We start from the raw sequence: 17528 nt of genomic DNA on the forward strand, positions 1-17528 counted from the left end.
GTATCCTCTTTACACCAGAGGGTGCAGTGCTTTATTTTTTATAAAATCCTGCATGCTGCATTTTTGGTTCAGGTTTAAAAAGTGCACCAAAAACACACCTCTCAATTAAAATGAATGGAAAACGCATCAAAAAAGTACTGCGGTTGCATTTTTTGTGGGATTTTTTGAGTCACATTCCCATGTTTCATAGGTGTATGATTGAGGTCAGGCAACCAGAAAACACACCAAAAACACATACAAATGCATATGCCTTTTTACTGTGTTTTTTTTTTTCAAACAGAGCACTGTTAATGGGCCCCTAAACATTTAACAAATGTATGTTTAAATATTTATATAATAAGTGTTAAGGTTTGATAATACATTTTTTGTAGATTGTAACAAAAGTATTCCTAAAAACCTAACTAAATGATGCTGCTTTGTATGCCCAATAATTAGTCTGCACACTTACACAAATCTGCACCACTCCCAAAATAAGCAGCAGACTGATCAAACTTTATTAGGTCATAAAGGGTTGGGCCATTGCCCTGGAGTCATTGGATATCCCACAAACACAAGGAAAAAGGCATGCAAGATCACAGTGTTCTGTAGCATCTTGTCTAAGACGACTCAACTAGGAGTGTTTGGAAGAAGATTTTGACCATGGCAGTGATGGTGCTTGAGAAGATGGTAAGTCTATTTTATTTTTACATTACCATCATGGTAGGCTGTAACCCACTGAAGCTTCAGTGACTAAAGATTTGGTGTATTTATACTTTTTCAAAGACAATCCTGGATATGTCTTTGAAAGAAGGGATGAATGAAAGTCAGCATTCCCAGAAGTGAGTTCCCATGCTCTGAGGGTTGTTAGTGAAAGGGACAAGGTATCCATTTTGGAGGGTTTTTTTTTTAACATTTTTTGGTTTTAAAATTAACTTGTAAGCTCTTCTTTAAAAGAAAAAGTAATTCCCAAGAACAGACACGCTTACCTTGTTAGCAAAAAAAAAATTCTCTGTATCCCGCTTTGACCTTAGACTCACTTCAGCAGCTCTATATATACACAGATGAAGAGCCTAAAAACTTGACTAACCCTCAGTGTGGAACCTCAGCTAGAAAAGTTGAGGGTTGAGAACCACTGCTTTTGGACCATGTAACATTAGGGATTATGTTTCTGGCCACAACATACCAGGAACAGAATTGCTAGGAGAACAAATCACTCATCTGCTTCTTCAGCATCACTCCCTCGCTGGTCTGTTCATCTCTACTGTTGCTCCCTCTAATTGGGCAGTGAGGTAGCAATGCTGGCAAGTCAGAAACAAACAAAGATGTAATGTAATTTTAAGTATACTGTTTTCAATAGGGCCTTATGCATATTGAGCATTTTTCTTTTTTTCCCTGCCTCTATGTTAGCCTGTGTAGCCATGCACACACAGGCATTTACAGGTCTTTAGAGGCAAATAAAAAACCCCACTGCCAACCCATTCAGGAGCAGCTGTGTTTTGGCAGAAAAAAAGCCTAAACGCGTGTAAGTACATCTAAATATACGTTAGCACTAGGCGTGTTTAGCATTTGAACGTTAATTCATTTCAATGGCCAGAACGCATAATGCGCCTAAACATGCTTACAAAAATGTGGCTTTAGGCATGTTTTTGATGCTGCTTTTCTACCGATAGGGGAAATCCAGGTGAGCTGGGCAAACGCCCAGTATGCATGAGGTACTAAAAAATATCTGTTTAAGTATGGCCAAAGTTTTTTGGCCATACTTCTCTTGTGGGTCACAGGAATACATTTGCTTTTGCTCTCCTGTGACCCAGCATCGGCCAATAGCTGGTTACTGCCTGCTGTCAGTTGACATGACAGAGATGCTCCAAGGCACTGGAAGGATCCCAACAATTTTGTTGGGAACCACCCCGCTGCCTGGCTGACAGCTGGCTCCACCTCCCAGAGTGTGACTGAGAGCTGGAGCCAGCTACGCCCAACCTCTCTCCTACCCCATACTCCAGTGAGTGCTGAAGGAGCAGACCGAGAACTGAGCAATCAACAGTCATGTGATCACTCAGTTCTGTCCTAGAGTTGATATGGGACAGCTGCCGCATCACGCCGATGCTGCAGCTTAAGGGTGAGAAGAAATGTTTTTGTTTTTTTTTTTAAACCCCAAACTTCTTCTTTAATAATAAAAAAATGACAAATGTTTATGTAGCACCATCCCAAGTAGAATGCTAGGATGATAGGTAAATTTAGTTATTTTTAGCTCCTCTGTAATCATTGGAGCAGCTGTTGATTTCGTTGGGCTGTTCTAGACCTCACAGGCTGCAGGTTTGATTGCTTCCCCCTGCATTCTTGAGGTTTCCAGAGCATAGAGGCTGGGGGAGTCAAATGGGCAGCTTTGACATTTATTGTGCTGCAGCCAATCCTTGAGGAGGTGTGCCCAGTAGGTGGTTGGGGAGGGGGGCATAAATAGTCAGGGGTCTGGAGCAGCCCTGTTCTTGTCCTGCTGGAGAAGCTCTCAGCCTCAGGGGCTGCTGCCCCTTTGAAGCAGCTCTGCTAGAGTCTGCCAATGTTTTTCAAGGTCCCATTTATAGCAGAGCTGGGAGGCCTAATCCTAATTAACTTTGGAGTTGACTTAGCAGTTTCACCTAAGAATCCAATTGGGAGCCCTCACTGAAGAGTGCCTGGTGAAAGATGGTAGGTGTGTATCTGCCCAGGGACATTGTTAGTACTGACCTGAGCTCAAGATCCTAGTAACTGTGTGTTGCTTTACTTTTGGGGTTCCATCGTTAGCTCTCATAGGTCTTACAGGGTTTCAGTTCTGGCTTTCCCCTTTGTTTCTGGCTTAAAGACTGTTCAAAGAAGTTTCACCTAGTGAAGTGTGTCATTTTGTCAGCATTTTTTTGAGTATCCCCTACCACCCATCCACTCTCCTGTTATAAGTTCTACAAGCAATAAATCTTAAAAACACATCCCCTAGCCTGTTAAATGGAGCCAGAGTAAATGGAATGTTGCATGTGTGATTGGTTGCCTGTGCACTGTTTGGGGAAGAACCTGTTAAAATGAGCTGCGCCTACGGAGGTTGCTCCACAGTTACGATACACTATGCCTTAAACTACATTTCTTCCATTTATAGCTTATATCTACTCTAATGATGGAAAAAAATATATATATATTTTTCTTGAAACACATGTAAAAAAAAAAAAAAGTACTTGAATGTTACTTGTGTGTTTGTGGGCATGATGAAACAAGTGTGAGCAGACAAATTACTTTGTACATCATGCAGCCTTGGCAGATTTAGATTCTTTTTTTGTTGTGCAAGCAGTGTCATATCAATGAGCTTGTATGTTCAAAACCTATCCCCACATCCTCCTTTACAGAATAGGTTTGGCATTAGTCACATAATTAGTACTCCACCCAGTCTCATCATTTCACATAGCACTTCTATTGCATATCTGTAAGGATTATAAGTTGTAGTTTAACTCAAAAATGGGAAGCCAGTCGGTCAATGTAACAGCCAGAAAACTAATGTTTTCTTGAGGTCAACAACAGCAGTGCCCAAGTTAGTTTCATGATAGGTTTACTTAGACTCTAGCTGATTCAGCCCATCTGTGGCCGCTTATATATGAAATATCAATTTGGTCAGCTCTGACCTTTTAGAATTCAATGTGCCTCTGTCATGAAGTAATGTTGGGGATCTTTTGACACTATAATAGGCAGATAATAGAATTAAAACAGCAGAATTTTCCACCTATTAAACCTTTAGAAATGAAAAAGTAACAAGGCATATCCCTCTACAGCCTTTGCTAGGCTCAGTCCAAAGCACCGAGTGTGATTTCTGTCTGCTCCTTTTTTAATCTCTGCAGGAGTCAGTTCTGAAAAGTTATGCCAACACTACAGACTCACCTTGGGTAGCCTCGCCTCCCCCCAAAAAAAAAGCCTCTGATCTTTCTACTTTAAACAACTGCAGAAGGCTGCAGATAGGCAGGTACAACTTAAGTAGGAGGACTTGTTTAATCTCGGTGTATCACCTAAAGCTAGTCACTTGTGTGATGGGTAAATGTAAGGGTTTACAAACACTTTAAGTTAACAGAAACACCATCTCCAAAACTATAGTTCTGCCTCGGTAAGGCAATGGTCTTGTCCAAGGGAAGGGTGCAATTCTAATTAGAAAGCTGATTTCTAGCTTTAAAATCCATTATTTGTACCTTTTTCTCCCCTTTCACCCGAGAGGTCTGATCAGGTCCGGCTGTCTTTTCCGCTGGACACGATCAGACCCTTCATTCTCCTCTATTTGCAGTCGTATTTAAATGGACTTGTGTCTGTTTACACCGGGTCCGATCCAATATGGCAAAAAAAAAACATGAGGGAATTGTTCCCCTATGTCTTGACTGGATCGGAGGGCAGTCGGACGGCCCATAGTACAGAGTGAGCTGTGACAGTGTATGTATAAGCAGATTGGACCTGTCATCTGGCCGCTCAGCTCAGCAGAAGATCAACGGAAATCTGCTGAACAAAACTGCATTTGCCAGCGTGAAAAGGGGCTTTTCTTGTCAAATCTGAAAATCTTTTATTTATGTAGAACATTTTTTAAATTAAAAAGACTTGGTCAGAGGCACATTTTAAACTTTTAGTGACAGCTAGAAAGAAGATTAATAAAGATGTATTTTCATAATGAAACACTGCACATATTGTGCATATTCCATGTTCATGTCAATGTCCATGCCTTGGTAAACTCTGCACCATAAACAGTGGTTTAATCGCTTGAAATGACCTTACTTACAGCGGCCATGAATGGCCCACACATCACTTCTAATAACCAAAGTAAATCTTAACAGAAATGAAATTGCTCATTCATCTCACGTGTGACTAATTGTTCCCTTTTTCTATTGAGAACCTTCAGCTGCGCATGTGCCACAAAAGAATATTGTAACTGGATACCTTATTTATTCACCATGCAGGCACAGGACGATTTAACTTTTTCCACAATTCCTGGGTTCAGGGACACACCTAGGAAAAATATGTTTCTCTGCTTCCCTCTTTCAGCACCTCAGGCAGAGGATGAGTCAAAGCTAGTTAAACAATGGATTTTCACTCTCTCCACTGTCAGAACAGGGGTGCAGGCAGCAGGGCTAGAGTTAAATAGCATTCAGCTTTTCCAAAAGATCCAGATACTGTGAGAAGCCCTTTCCCGATTGTACTTCCTGCAAGACCTTGGGCCCCTCTAGCTGTTCCCCTTTTTATACCAGATCTATCTTGGGCTTTTAAAATGGAAATGCTCTCTATGAGTATATCTCAAGTGGTTGTGAACTGTTTTACTAAAGTAATCATTCTCCGCTTGACTGTGTTGTTATTGAGTCTTACCTTCAAAAATCCAAAGATGTGAGGACTTGTGTGAGGTGGGGTTCCTGGGGTAGCAGAGGCATGCTTATGGTAGGTTGTGACCTCTAGGTTCACCCTGCTCTAGATAGGGACAAGCTGTGCAGGAGGACATGCAAGCAGGAGTACAGGCGTGCAAAGGCTAAAGCCTAGTACACACAAGCCAAATGATGGGTGACATCAGCCAGTGTGTATGGCAGCCAGTCCAGCAGAAGTTGGCAATTCGGCCAGCTTCTGTTGGGTAAGCATGCTGGAAGACCAGCAATCGTCCGGCTCCCAATCAGCGCTCTCAATGGCTGAGAGGGCTGACCGGAATGTTCTGGCAGGGGGGGGGGGGGAGATCACTGTACTAACATCGGATTGTTAGTACAGTGGCTCTGACTGGAGCTGTCAGTTTTTCTCATGGTGTATACTAAGCTTATGAGAAGATGCAGAAAACCGGTCGCAGGGCAGGCAGCAGTTGATGCAATCTGAGAGGCAAAGCTGGAGCTGATACACAGAAGAATAATTAAGTAAACAGGTAGGACAAGAAATAGAAAGGGGGAGCTCAGAACAAAAGAAAATGTTGCTCAGGCAATGGGAGCTGATCTGAGCACAACTAAAATAATCCGGGACACTAGGAGGCTATTCAGGGAGTGGCTTGCAGCGTGGTGTGGTGGTAATAATTCACACAGTCAGGAGCAATAATAAATTTGTATTGAAGTAATGCAGTAACAGTTTACAATAGACCCGGTGGGACAGCTACCCAGCTGGGTACTCTCAGCTTCCAATGACATGAAGAAACATGTTCCAGCCGAACCGACAGCATCTGTTGACATAGGATAGAATGTGGCCTGGCCATCTTGTGCCCAGTCAGGAAGGTATCCAGAGAGATGTGACCCTAAGCTTTCCCTCCTTGTCAGGAACCTTTTCCTATCACTAGTACTGTCCCTAACAGACGGGGTACCTTTCCCTACACTGCCCATTTGCAAAAAGCGTGCAACCCAGGGGCAAGGGTTTTACATAGACTCTGCCACACCTAAGATAGCCACCAGAATCTCATGGCGGCCAGCAACTATTCGGATCATTGCCCCAGAGACTCAGGAAACCATAGAGAGACCCTGTTCCCCATGGTTTTCCCTCCCTCTGCATTGCTGGTGCGGTTGATCACCACCTGCAGTGGAGACAGCAGACTGCGCCTGCCTACAGGATAAGGAGCAAAGTATATGAGTCAGTAGGTGAGGCAGACAATGTTCATAGCTGCTAGCTCTGTAATGCAAGGAAGTGAGAACAAAGCATATGCTTGTAGTACCACGGGTACCAGTGGAACCATAGCAGCAATGCAAGTGAGCCAGCCAAATCATATTCTTCATTTATTAAAGGAGAAGTGTGGCCTCACTTCTCCAGTGGGTCACAGGAGTGCACTTAGTTCTCCACTCCTGTGATCCAGATTCAGCTGACAGCAGGCCAAAGCCCACTGTTAGCTGATGTCACAGGGCCTAGACCAGGCTCTGCAGGGATCCTGACAATAATGTCAGGATCTGCCCAGATTCCAGACCCGCAACTTTTCTTTTACTTTTAAATGTTATTCTTCATCTTCATGCCAGAGGGTCTTCTCTCGGCATCGCATACAGTTAAACTTTAGGTTCATTTTAGCCCGCTCCTGACTTGAACTGGTTAATTATATAACAGTAAGCTTCACCCCACTACAAAAAAAAAAAATGGATGATGTGAATTAAGCTACTTAAAGCACGGGAATATATACATAGAAATATTTTCAATATGTAAAGAAACCAATGGTGCAGGAGTAATAGAGCACTCACATACCATACTGTTTTAGTTATTTTATATTTCTATTTTTAATTGTATAGAGTGAACTAGATGATGTGCTATCAAAATCTGGAAGAAAACTTGTAGTTGTTACTTTCTCATCTAAAAACTGTGGTCCTTGCAGACCTGTACCTGCTTGTTTGGAGGTAAGTGAACCTTTAATTCGGAAATCTTTAAAATGCTCACAAAAAACATTATATCTAACATAACCAACAGTGGAATTATGAGCCAACAGTGGAAATATGGACTAAAGGTATTAAAGGTTTTGCCTGGATGCACATATTAACCACTTCAACATTAGGCACTTTCACCCCCTTCCTGACCAGACCAATTTTCAGCTTTCAGTGCTCTCGCAATTTGAATGACAATTACTCATGCAACACTGTACCCATATAGAATTTGTGTCCTTTTTTTCACACAAATAGAGCTTTTTTTTGTGGTATTTAATCACTACTGGGTTTTTTTTATTTTTTGTGCTATAAATAAAAAAAATTAATTTTGTGAAAAAATGCATTTTTCTTTGTTTCTGTAATAAAATTTTGCAAATTAGTAATTTTTCTTCATACATTTTGGCCAAAATTTATACTGCTACTTATCATTGGTAAAAATAACCCAAATCAGTGTATATTATTTGGTCTTTGTGAAAGGTATAGAGTCCACAAGCTATGGTGCTAATCATTGGAAATTGATCACACCTGATGTACTGAAAGTTAATTTCTTGAGACCCTAACAAGCAGTAAAATACAAATACCTCCCAAATTACCCCTTTTTGGAAAGTAGACATTCCAATGTATTTAGTAAGAGGCATAGTGAATTTTTTAAGATTTTTTCCCCAAAATTGTTTGCAAAATGAAGATTTGTTTTTTTTTTACAAAATTGTCATATTAACAGGTTATTTCTCTCACACAGCATATGCATACTTGCAACTACACCCCAAAACACATTCTGCTACTCTTGAGTATGGAGATACCCCATGTGTGAGACTTTTTCACAGCCTGGCCACATACAGAGGCCCATCAAGCAGGCATTCTAGGAGCATAAATTACACATATAATTTCCTGACAACCTATTGCGGTTTTGAAGGCTTTGGAGCACCAGGACAATGTTAACCCCCATAAATAGACCCTATTTTGGAAAGAAAACACCCCAACATATAATTTTTGAGGCATAATTAGTCATTTGAACATGTCATTTTTCTCCACAAGTTTTTGTAAAATGTGGAAAGAAAATGAAAATGCATTATTATTATTTTTTTTTTTACACAGAGTTGTCCATTTATACAATGTTTCTAACACATAGCATGTACATAGCAAAAATTGCACCCCAAAATACATTCTGCTAATCCTTCTGAGTATGGCGATCCCACATGTGTGAGACTTTTACACAGCCTGGCCACATAGAGGCCCAACATTGAAGTAGCACCGTCAGGCATGCTAGGAGCATAAATTACAAATATAACTTCCTGAAAACCTATTGCACTTTTGAAGGCCCTGGAGCACAAGGACAATGGAAACCCCCATAAAATGACCCCCTTTTTGGATTTCGTACCAGCACTTCATAAACAGCCTCTTGCTACAGCTAATATCATGCAGTAGGGAGAGGCGTGATGGTAGTAAGTCAGCAGCAGGCTGAGGGCCTCGGTCAGGTAAGACCTGGGGACAGGGGCTTTTCCCACCCAAGACCCACCTTTGAAGCCCCTGGACACCAGACCCTAATTCAGGAATTAAGAAACCCAGAGAGAACCAAGAAATGTGTTTTCTCCATCCGAAAAAACAATTCTGAAGCCCCTCACATATGTAAGACCCCTGTGTACTACAGTAACAGGGCAACAGATCAGTCCAAGTGGTAGGCAGAAGCGTAGTTGATAAAACGGGCCAGGGTCAGTTCACGTGCAAGCAGTCCAAGTGGTAGGCAGAAGCGTAGTTGATAAAACAGGGCAGGTTTAGTTCACAGGGAAACAATCTAAACAGTAGGCAGAAGCATAAACACTGAACTGAACTGAATACTGTATGGGGACAGGTTCTCTTTATTTGTGTAGTGCAGAGTAAACTGACAGAACACAGACCCGTAACTCACTGCTTCTGGCGCTTCTCTCCTCACACTGGAAACAGTGTGAGGAGAGAAGAGCTGGTAACAGTCAGTTACCGCTCTGTGTTTACATTTGTGATCAGCTGTGAATGGATCATGGCTGATCAAGTGATAAACAGCCATTGTCATTGGCTGTTTACTTACTGTCGGTGACAAGCTGTGCTCCTGGAAACATGCCACCACCGGCATGACTGTGCAGTGCGCTCCTGATCGCACGTATGCGCAGTCTACACAGGGGCAGAGTCATGTGATCAGCTGTGAATGGATCCTTAGCTGTTTACCTGCTGTCGGTGATGCGCTATGTCTCGGGGGTACGCCGCCACTGACAGTGCAGGGCTGCGCGCACACACGATCGCGCGCATGCCCTGCCGTCATATGACGTCGGCCCAGAACGAATTCCGCTTGACGCTGGGCGGACAGCAAGTGGTTAGGCTCTCCACACACATTACAATATGATTGTACAGTAATTCCTTTAGTTCTACCATAAAATATGTAGTGCAAGGGTCTGCCTGGCTGGACACAGATTGATTGGATAGTTTAGCTAAATCCTCATATTAAATAGTTTTGGTAAATCTAATCAGATTGCAACATGTACTGTGACCCTAAAGGGGATTTTATATAAACTGAACAATCAGACTTAATGCCTATAACCTGTTTAGGAGCTCTTGTACATTGGTTTTTGTTTGTTTCTGAGCTTTTTTTTATCTCATACATATCAATGTGAAAGCAAAAGCAATTTGAATGCAACTCAGACCTGGATTGAACTTCTTAAGCAGCCTCAAAGGACTAGGCAAAGCAACTCAAGCACAAGTCAACTAATAAAAAACCTCCAGGAGTGTAAAGAATTTGGGTTTCTTTTGGAATATGAAACCCATCCACACCAACCCTAAAGGCCCGTACACACATACCGATTGTCGGCCGTAAAGATTCGGCCGACGACCGATCGGCCGATTGTAGGCTTGTTAGTATGATGCTTCCGACAGCCGACAGCGCATTTTTGGCTGAACAGAATCTGTCGTGCAAGCATTAAAATTTTTGTTGGCCAACACCAGAACGGCCGATTGTTCGCCAGTCAGTACAGATTTCGTCCGACAGACAGCAGATTTGCAAGACTGGGCATGCTCAGAAAAGAAAAAAGACAAGGAAAGTTAACCATCACATGACATCACTTCTGCAGTCGGCTGTTGTTGGCCGACAAAATTCATGTGCAGTCTTTTGCACTTTTCAACAGACACGACAGCCCTGGACAAAAGACGGCCGATCGTTCGGCCGACGATCGGTACGTGTGTACGGGGCTATAGTCTTCTTTTACACCTTAGCATTTTGGTGAATTACTGCACAATTATTAATGTACACTGTATTGGGAAGCTTACCTTTACACGCACATGAACTTTAATAGCATCCCAGTCTTGGTCTGTAGGGTTCAATATTGAGTTGGCCCACCCTTTGCAGCTATAACAGCTTCAACTCTTCTGGGAAGGCTGTCCACAGGGTTTAGGAGTGTGTCTATGGGAATGTTTGACCATTCTTCCAGAAGCGCATTTGTGAGACCAGGCACTGATGTTGGACAAGAAGGTATGGCTCACAGTCTCTTCTCTAATTCATCCCAAAGGTGTTTTTTTCAGGTTGAGGTCAGGACTCTGTGCAGGCAAGTCAAGTTCCTCCATCCCAAGCTCACTCATCCATGTCTTTATGGACCTTGCTTTGTACACTGGTGTGCAGTCATGTTGGAACAGGAAGGGGCCATCCCCAAACTGTTCCCACATGACTGCACACCAGTGCACAAAGCAAGGTCCATAAAGACATAGATGAGTGAGTTTGGGGTGGAGACTGACTTGATTGGCCTACACAGAGTCTTGACCTCAACCTGATAGAACACCTTTGGGATGAATAAGAGCAGAGACTGCGAGCCAGGCCTTCTTGTCCAACATCAGTGCCTGACCTCACAAATGCGCTTCTGGAAGAATGGTCAAACATTCCCATAAACACACTCCTAAATCTTGTGGACAGCCTTCCCAGAAGAGTTGAAGCTGTTATAGATGCAAAGTGTGGGCCAACTCAATATTGAAACCTATGGACTAAGACTAGGATGCCATTAAAGTTCATGTGCGTGTAAAGGCAGGCGCCCTAATACTTTTGACAATATAGTGTATATTCTGTCAAATGTTAGGATTTGTTGCAGTCCAGCTTGGACCTATGTAACTATGTACAGTAATCAGATTTTTTCCCTCAATTTTTAAGGCAATAAGTGAAGAAATGCCCGATGTATTGTTCGTTAAAATTGAAGTTGGTAAAGATGATGTAAGTAGCAACACATAAATGCTAATAGCTTAATGTAGCTGAGAAAATTATGTTGATAATTTCTCTGATTTTTCTACAGGAGTATACAAAACGATTCAATATCAAAGGAGTGCCAGCATTCTTTTACTACAGGAGCGGATGTGAAGTAGGTTCTATTACTATGACAATACTAAACCACATAAAGTTGAAGGATGTTAAGCAGTGGCAGAACAACTGTACAGGGTTGCAAAGATTGCACTTGCAACCGGCCCTGGCATTCTGCCACCATGAGGAGGCCCTGCCCTCCCCCCCAGCATAAGGCGGCTTATGCACTCTGTGCTAAATCCCAGAGCCCAGTGCCGAAACAGGTTCAGGCACTGAGCTCCGGTTACTTGCCTAATGGCGCATGCCAGTGTGGGGCGGGCACCTATGACACATGCCCTTCATTTCTTGCGGAGTACACCGTGTCCCACACGTGGCGATTGCCCCCTCTGTGGTAGCCAGCTTGTCTCTCTGCTGACTGCCTGCACATTGCACAACTCACAGAACTCACTGAAGCCGGCTCCTTCTCCTCCGCTCTGATGTTCTCCTGTACACAGATCAGAGGAGCCAGGAGGAGGGACATTGAACTGGAAGAGCCGCACCGATAATCTGAGGTCTGTGTTTACTGATGTTCAAATATGGGGGGGGGATACATTAACCAGGGCAGGGGGGAATAAGGATAAACACATGAAGGAGTGCAGGGGGTGGGTAAGAGGCAGGCCCGGATTAGCTAGTCGGGAGAATTGGGACTTCTCCCGGTGGGCCGGTCTTTGCGAGGGCCGTTCCAGTGGGTTGCCTTAGATTTAAAAATGGCGCCGCCCGGCGCCAACATGTCGCCGCGCATGCGCCGCCGCCACTGCTTGGGAAAGGCCGTACACATTCGGCTATTCCCGGGAATAGCCGAACATATACGATGTTTCCCGAGTGGCAGCGGGGCATGCACAATGACACCTGTACCATGCCCGCAGCACTGCATCTCCTGTAGTATGCCTGCAGCCCCGCATTCTCCTGTACCATGCCCGCAGCCCTGCATTCTCCTATACCTTGTCCGCAGCCCTGCATTCTCCTGTACAATGCCCACAGCCCTGCATTCTCCTGTACAATGCCCAAAGCCCTGCATTCTCCTGTACCATGCCCGCAGCCCTGCATTCTCCTGTACCATGTCCGCAGCCCTGCATTCTCCTGTACCATGCCCACAGCCCTGCATTCTCCTGTATCATGCCCGCAGCCCTGCATTCTCCTGCATTGCGCAAACCAATCAATATACGCTTATTGGGATTTTTTTTTACCAAAAACATGTAGCAGAAAACATATTGGCCTAAAGTAATGAAGAAATTAGATTTTTTTTACATTTTTTATTGTATGTGTTTTATAGTAGAAAGTAAAACTTTTTTTTTTTTTTTCAGAATTGTCAGTCTTTGTATATAGTGCAAAAAATAAAAATCGTAGAGGTGATCAAATACACCAAAAGAAAGCTCTATTTGTGGAAAAAAAGGACATAAATTTTATCTGGATACAGCATCGCACGACCGTGCAATTATCAGTTAAAGTAACTCAGTGCGGTATCACAAAAAATAGCCTGGTCATGAAGGGGGTTAACCTTCCGAAGCTGAAGTGGTCAATCTACCAATTGCTCTGCATTACATGTAACGGCAAAGAAGAGATATGCAGTGTTGCCAAACGACCAGATTGAAATTTACTGACACAACACCCAAAATTTACAGGCATAGCCAAGTTTTTGCTGGCATTTCCAAAGCTTAAGGTAGATATTAAGGCAAAAAAAATTATTTTTTATTTCATTTCCGCAATAGTAAGTAAGTAGCTCAGGGACAGGGTCAGGAAAGAAATGAGAATGGACGGGCACACACACGCATGAAACTGACTCTCATAGTGACACTGACAGCAGTGTGCAGCAGCACAGATGAAGGTGACACCTCACTAACATGACACGTCCCCTCCTGATTCACAGTGACAGTCTCTCTCCATGCTAGGTGGTCCCTTCGGTCTACTCCAGTCAAAACAGCACTGACAGTCCCGCTCCTGGTTTGCCTTACTCCCGTCCCACAGACCCGCACACGAGGCTCCGGTCCCTTTGGCTTCGCCCTGCCTAAATTATGACATCACACTACATGCCCTGGCACCACCTCTGCTAGACCCGCCAGCGCTGCCCAAACACACTGGAGCAGGCACTCGCATGGTCTTGGCTACCTCAGGACAGGAGCTGTGCGTCACAGACATATTTTTTACTGGCACCCTTTTCCTGTCACTGTCATTTACTGGCAGGAGAAAAGTACCCATTTTTTACTGACTGCCAGTAAAAATGCTGACGTTTGGCAACACTAACATATGGATATGTTTGTACGTCATATCAGGAGAGAAGCCTAGGTGTGACAACCAAGGCTCCCTCCACAGATGCAGGAGGAGTGGCGCTAGCCATCCAGGGACAGGCAGTTTATTTGTAGAATTACCAGGTGAAAATACAGGAAAAAACAAACGTGATAAAAGATCCTCCCTTGTACCATGACATCACACTACACACTCAGGCACCGCCTCTGCCAGACCCACCCTCCACCCAAACACACTGTAGCCAGCATGGTCTCGACTGGCCATATGTTTTTTACTGGCAACCTTTTCCTGTCACTGGCATTTACTGGCAGGAGAGAAGTGACTGGTTGGTGCTATATAGATTTTTTATTTGTACAAGCATTATGTCACTATAAACTTCCAAGTGTATACAGCGCCACGGATTCCTCTGTAAATATTAATCCCTGTAGTAGCAGCCCTTGCCGCCGCTCCCACTTCCCTGTGCAATGTACACAGAACTGCGAAACATATTAAGGCGGGGACACGGTACGTCTGATGTCACGTACGGTGAACTCATTTCAGGCAGTGGAACACACGTTGATTCGCCATCTTGTTGGTGGGGTGAAAGACAATACGGAAAGAGATAGCACACTACTGGATCCTGCTAGTGCCGGCTTAGGCACTATTACATGTAAGTGGGGAATTTTTATACTTTCTGGTGGTATAATACTTATTAAGAAGGTTGTACTATGATCCTGAATGCTGTGGTTTATCTTTACATTTGAGGATCTGTGGAGGGGGACACTACTAGAGTATTGGTCTCATCACTACCCATGTTTAGGAATTCTAACAAGTGTTACTAGACTCACCTCACCCTGGGTCTAGGAATCTGGTGAGTCATAACTGGATCAGGGGGTCATGGTGTGGACACATGGAGGAGCACTGAGTGGAGACAGCAAGTCTCATTTGCATGCAGTGTGTAGAGCACGTTGAAAGTAAGATTTACACATGGACTTTGATACTATTAATGGACTTTTTAAGTGTATTCACTTTTATAAGGGGTGATCACCTATAATTCATTTATTTTATCTGTTTCATTTTTGATTATTTAACTGTTGTACACCGTAACAGAGGTGATTTATAGGCAGTCTTTTTGAAGTTCTCACTTAAATTGCATCTAATATGATTAGGAATTACATTAGCCCCTAGCGCTCACCTTTGGTTGTTTATTGTTATGTCACTATAGTCTTTTTTTCAGGTGGGACATCCAGTTGGAAATTAGATGGTCAAGGGCTGCTGTATTCTCTTTTACAAGAAGTGTTATATAAAATCTCAAAAAAATCCGTCCAAATGCAAAGTGCAATGTGCAAAAATATATAAAGATAATCAATCTAGGAATTTTGCAAATATATTTACTCATAAATTATGCAAATCCATATATCCACAGTGAAAAAAATAAAAGAACAAAAAGGTTTGAGAATATATGATACACTTATGTAGAAAAGTCCTTCCAATATGTGAAAACAACCTGAAGTGTCCAAAAAGTGCAAAGCTGTAATTCGAATTGAATGATGAGATCCACCACCAAACACCAAAAATTAGCATACGCCTCTTACCAGATGTAGTGGACCAAAAATTATAATGGTCGTGAAAGTATGTGATAACCCATGGAAAACCGGTGTTCTGCCAAAAACGCCAACTTGCCGAGAACTCCAATCAGGTCACTTCCGGTGACTGTACACAAGGAATAATTGGAGATTTTGACCACTTGGTGTTTTCATAGAACAGGTGGCAGCCCATACACTTCTGTACACGCTATAATGTGTGGACATTTTTAGTCCCCCCCCCGTTGGTAACCAACAATATGGCCGACTAGCGGGCGGACTAACAATGTCCACTCGTTATAGCGTGTACCGGAGTGAAAAGGCTGCCGCTGTTTTGTGAAAAAACCAAGTGGTCAAAATCTCCAATTATTCCTGGTGTACACTCAGCGGAAGTAGCGTGGTTCGAGTTCTTGACAAGTTGGAGTTTTTGGCAGAACACCAGCATCAGAGGCAGGCGATGGCTATTCGATAACTGCTCTAATTAGAGCGTGAAATAACAGAACATAGTGAAGCCCATTTAAACCTTTCTTCTTTTATTAAAAGTTATGAAAAGTACCTTAAAGTAACTTGTAATCATGCAAAACAAAGCGAATGTTGGCTCAACGTGCATGATGTTGTCAGTAACAGGCCAATCCCCACCTGTAGAAGTATTATATGATTCTTAAAGGAGTTGTAAAGTCAGGTTTTTTTTTATCTTAATGCATTCTACACATTAAGATAAAAAAAAAAAAAAAAACCTTCTGTGTGCAGCAGCCCCCCTCAGCCCCACTCCTATACTTACCTGAGGTCCCTCCCTGTCCAGCGATGTCCATGAGTGTCTGTCGATTCTCCCTCCTGATTGGCTGAGACACAGTGCCATTGGCTGCTGCTGCTGTTAATCAAAGTCAGCTAGCCAATCAGGAGAGAGAGGGGGCAGGGCTGGGTTGGGGCTCCGTGTCTGAATGGACGCAGGGAGCTGTGACTTGGCTCGGGTGCTCCCATAGCAAGCTGCTTGCTATGGGGGCACTCAGCAGAAGGGAGGGGTGAGAAGCACAGAAGAGGGACCTGAGAAGAGGAGGATCCGGGCTGCTCTGTGCAACTCCACTGCACAGAGCAGGTAAGTATGACATGTTTGTTATTTTATAGGGAAAAAAACTAGACTTTACAATCGCTTTAAGCATTTACCTGTATGAGAGGGTGATGTCACCAACAAATATAAAGCATTCTTTGAATGGTGCCCCTGCCGAGCATCTGACCTCCTGTGCTCGAAACCCAGGGGGTAGCTGCTCAGCACAGGTTTCAGAAGCAAGTGGAGATCACTAGAGTAGCAGTGTCTACCGCAGTCATTTCCAGCTTCCAGGGGAATCGCACAGGTATGGTTTTAACATAGTTACATTGGTCCAATCCAGATACAAACCTTTCATTTGCACAAGCTAAAGAACCACAAGTTGTTTACTGTTAATGACTTTCTTCTTGCATTTCTTTTCAGCTGTACCATTTTGAAGGAGGAAACCTGGGCCATTTCAGAAAAAAGGTCGATGAACTGAGATTTTAAATGCCATGAAATTACACTGAACAGTACCAGACTGAAGAATATTTACCAAAACAGAGAAAAGAACAGTGATAACAATTTATTGTAATTCCTGGTAACCCACGGTGTATCACTTTTCATCCGATTATAATTAGAACTATGTGAAATTAGGTGCAATGGGAAACAGAACTTTGCCACATTTTACAAATCTAAATGTCTCCAAAATTTTTTTACTTAAAAGAAAAAAACTTTTTTTTTTTACCACAATAAAGACTGCATTTATTACATTTCTTGGTGTTTGTTTTTAAACATGCAAAGTCATTTTGGGGTGCCATCATAATGATCGTCCTACATATTTGTCAGCATGTCCAAAATTTATTTTTAATTGAACATTTGTCAAAAGTAATATTTTTTTAAAACATTTAGGATTTATATAGCACCACCAGTTTGTGCAGCACTTATAAAAGGAAATAGTTCAATATATTAAGACAAGATGGTTTGGAAGGCCCTGCATGTGAGAGCTTACAAGCTAGAAGGAGGAGCAAGTG

General features: G+C 42.9%; 1 protein-coding gene across 1 annotated transcript; it reads left to right on the forward strand.

The window, feature by feature from the left end:
* The first annotated feature begins 528 nt into the window (after positions 1-528).
* LOC309553185 (thioredoxin-like) lies at positions 529-17164 on the forward strand. The gene is made up of 5 exons (XM_082254130.1): positions 529-666; positions 7194-7298; positions 11482-11541; positions 11621-11686; positions 16939-17164. Exons 1-5 carry the CDS (start codon positions 640-642, stop codon positions 17002-17004), a joined length of 324 nt encoding a protein of 107 aa, XP_082110256.1. The 5' UTR covers positions 529-639; the 3' UTR covers positions 17005-17164.
* The last annotated feature ends 364 nt before the right edge of the window (positions 17165-17528 follow it).

Source organism: Pelophylax lessonae (genome assembly GCF_965119305.1).
Source record: "Pelophylax lessonae genome assembly, chromosome: 1".
In the NCBI taxonomy this organism is placed as follows: Eukaryota; Metazoa; Chordata; class Amphibia; order Anura; family Ranidae; genus Pelophylax; species Pelophylax lessonae.

What these genes read in the sequence shown, in the direction of transcription:
- LOC309553185 (XM_082254130.1), top strand. Translation starts at nt 640, where the DNA reads ATGGCAGTGATGGTGCTTGAGAAGATG. An exon ending in TGATGGTGCTTGAGAAGATG is followed by an intron (nt 667 to 7,193) that starts GTAAGTCTATTT and finishes TTAATTGTATAG; the next exon opens with AGTGAACTAGATGATGTGCT. An exon ending in TTGAAGTTGGTAAAGATGAT is followed by an intron (nt 11,542 to 11,620) that starts GTAAGTAGCAAC and finishes ATTTTTCTACAG; the next exon opens with GAGTATACAAAACGATTCAA.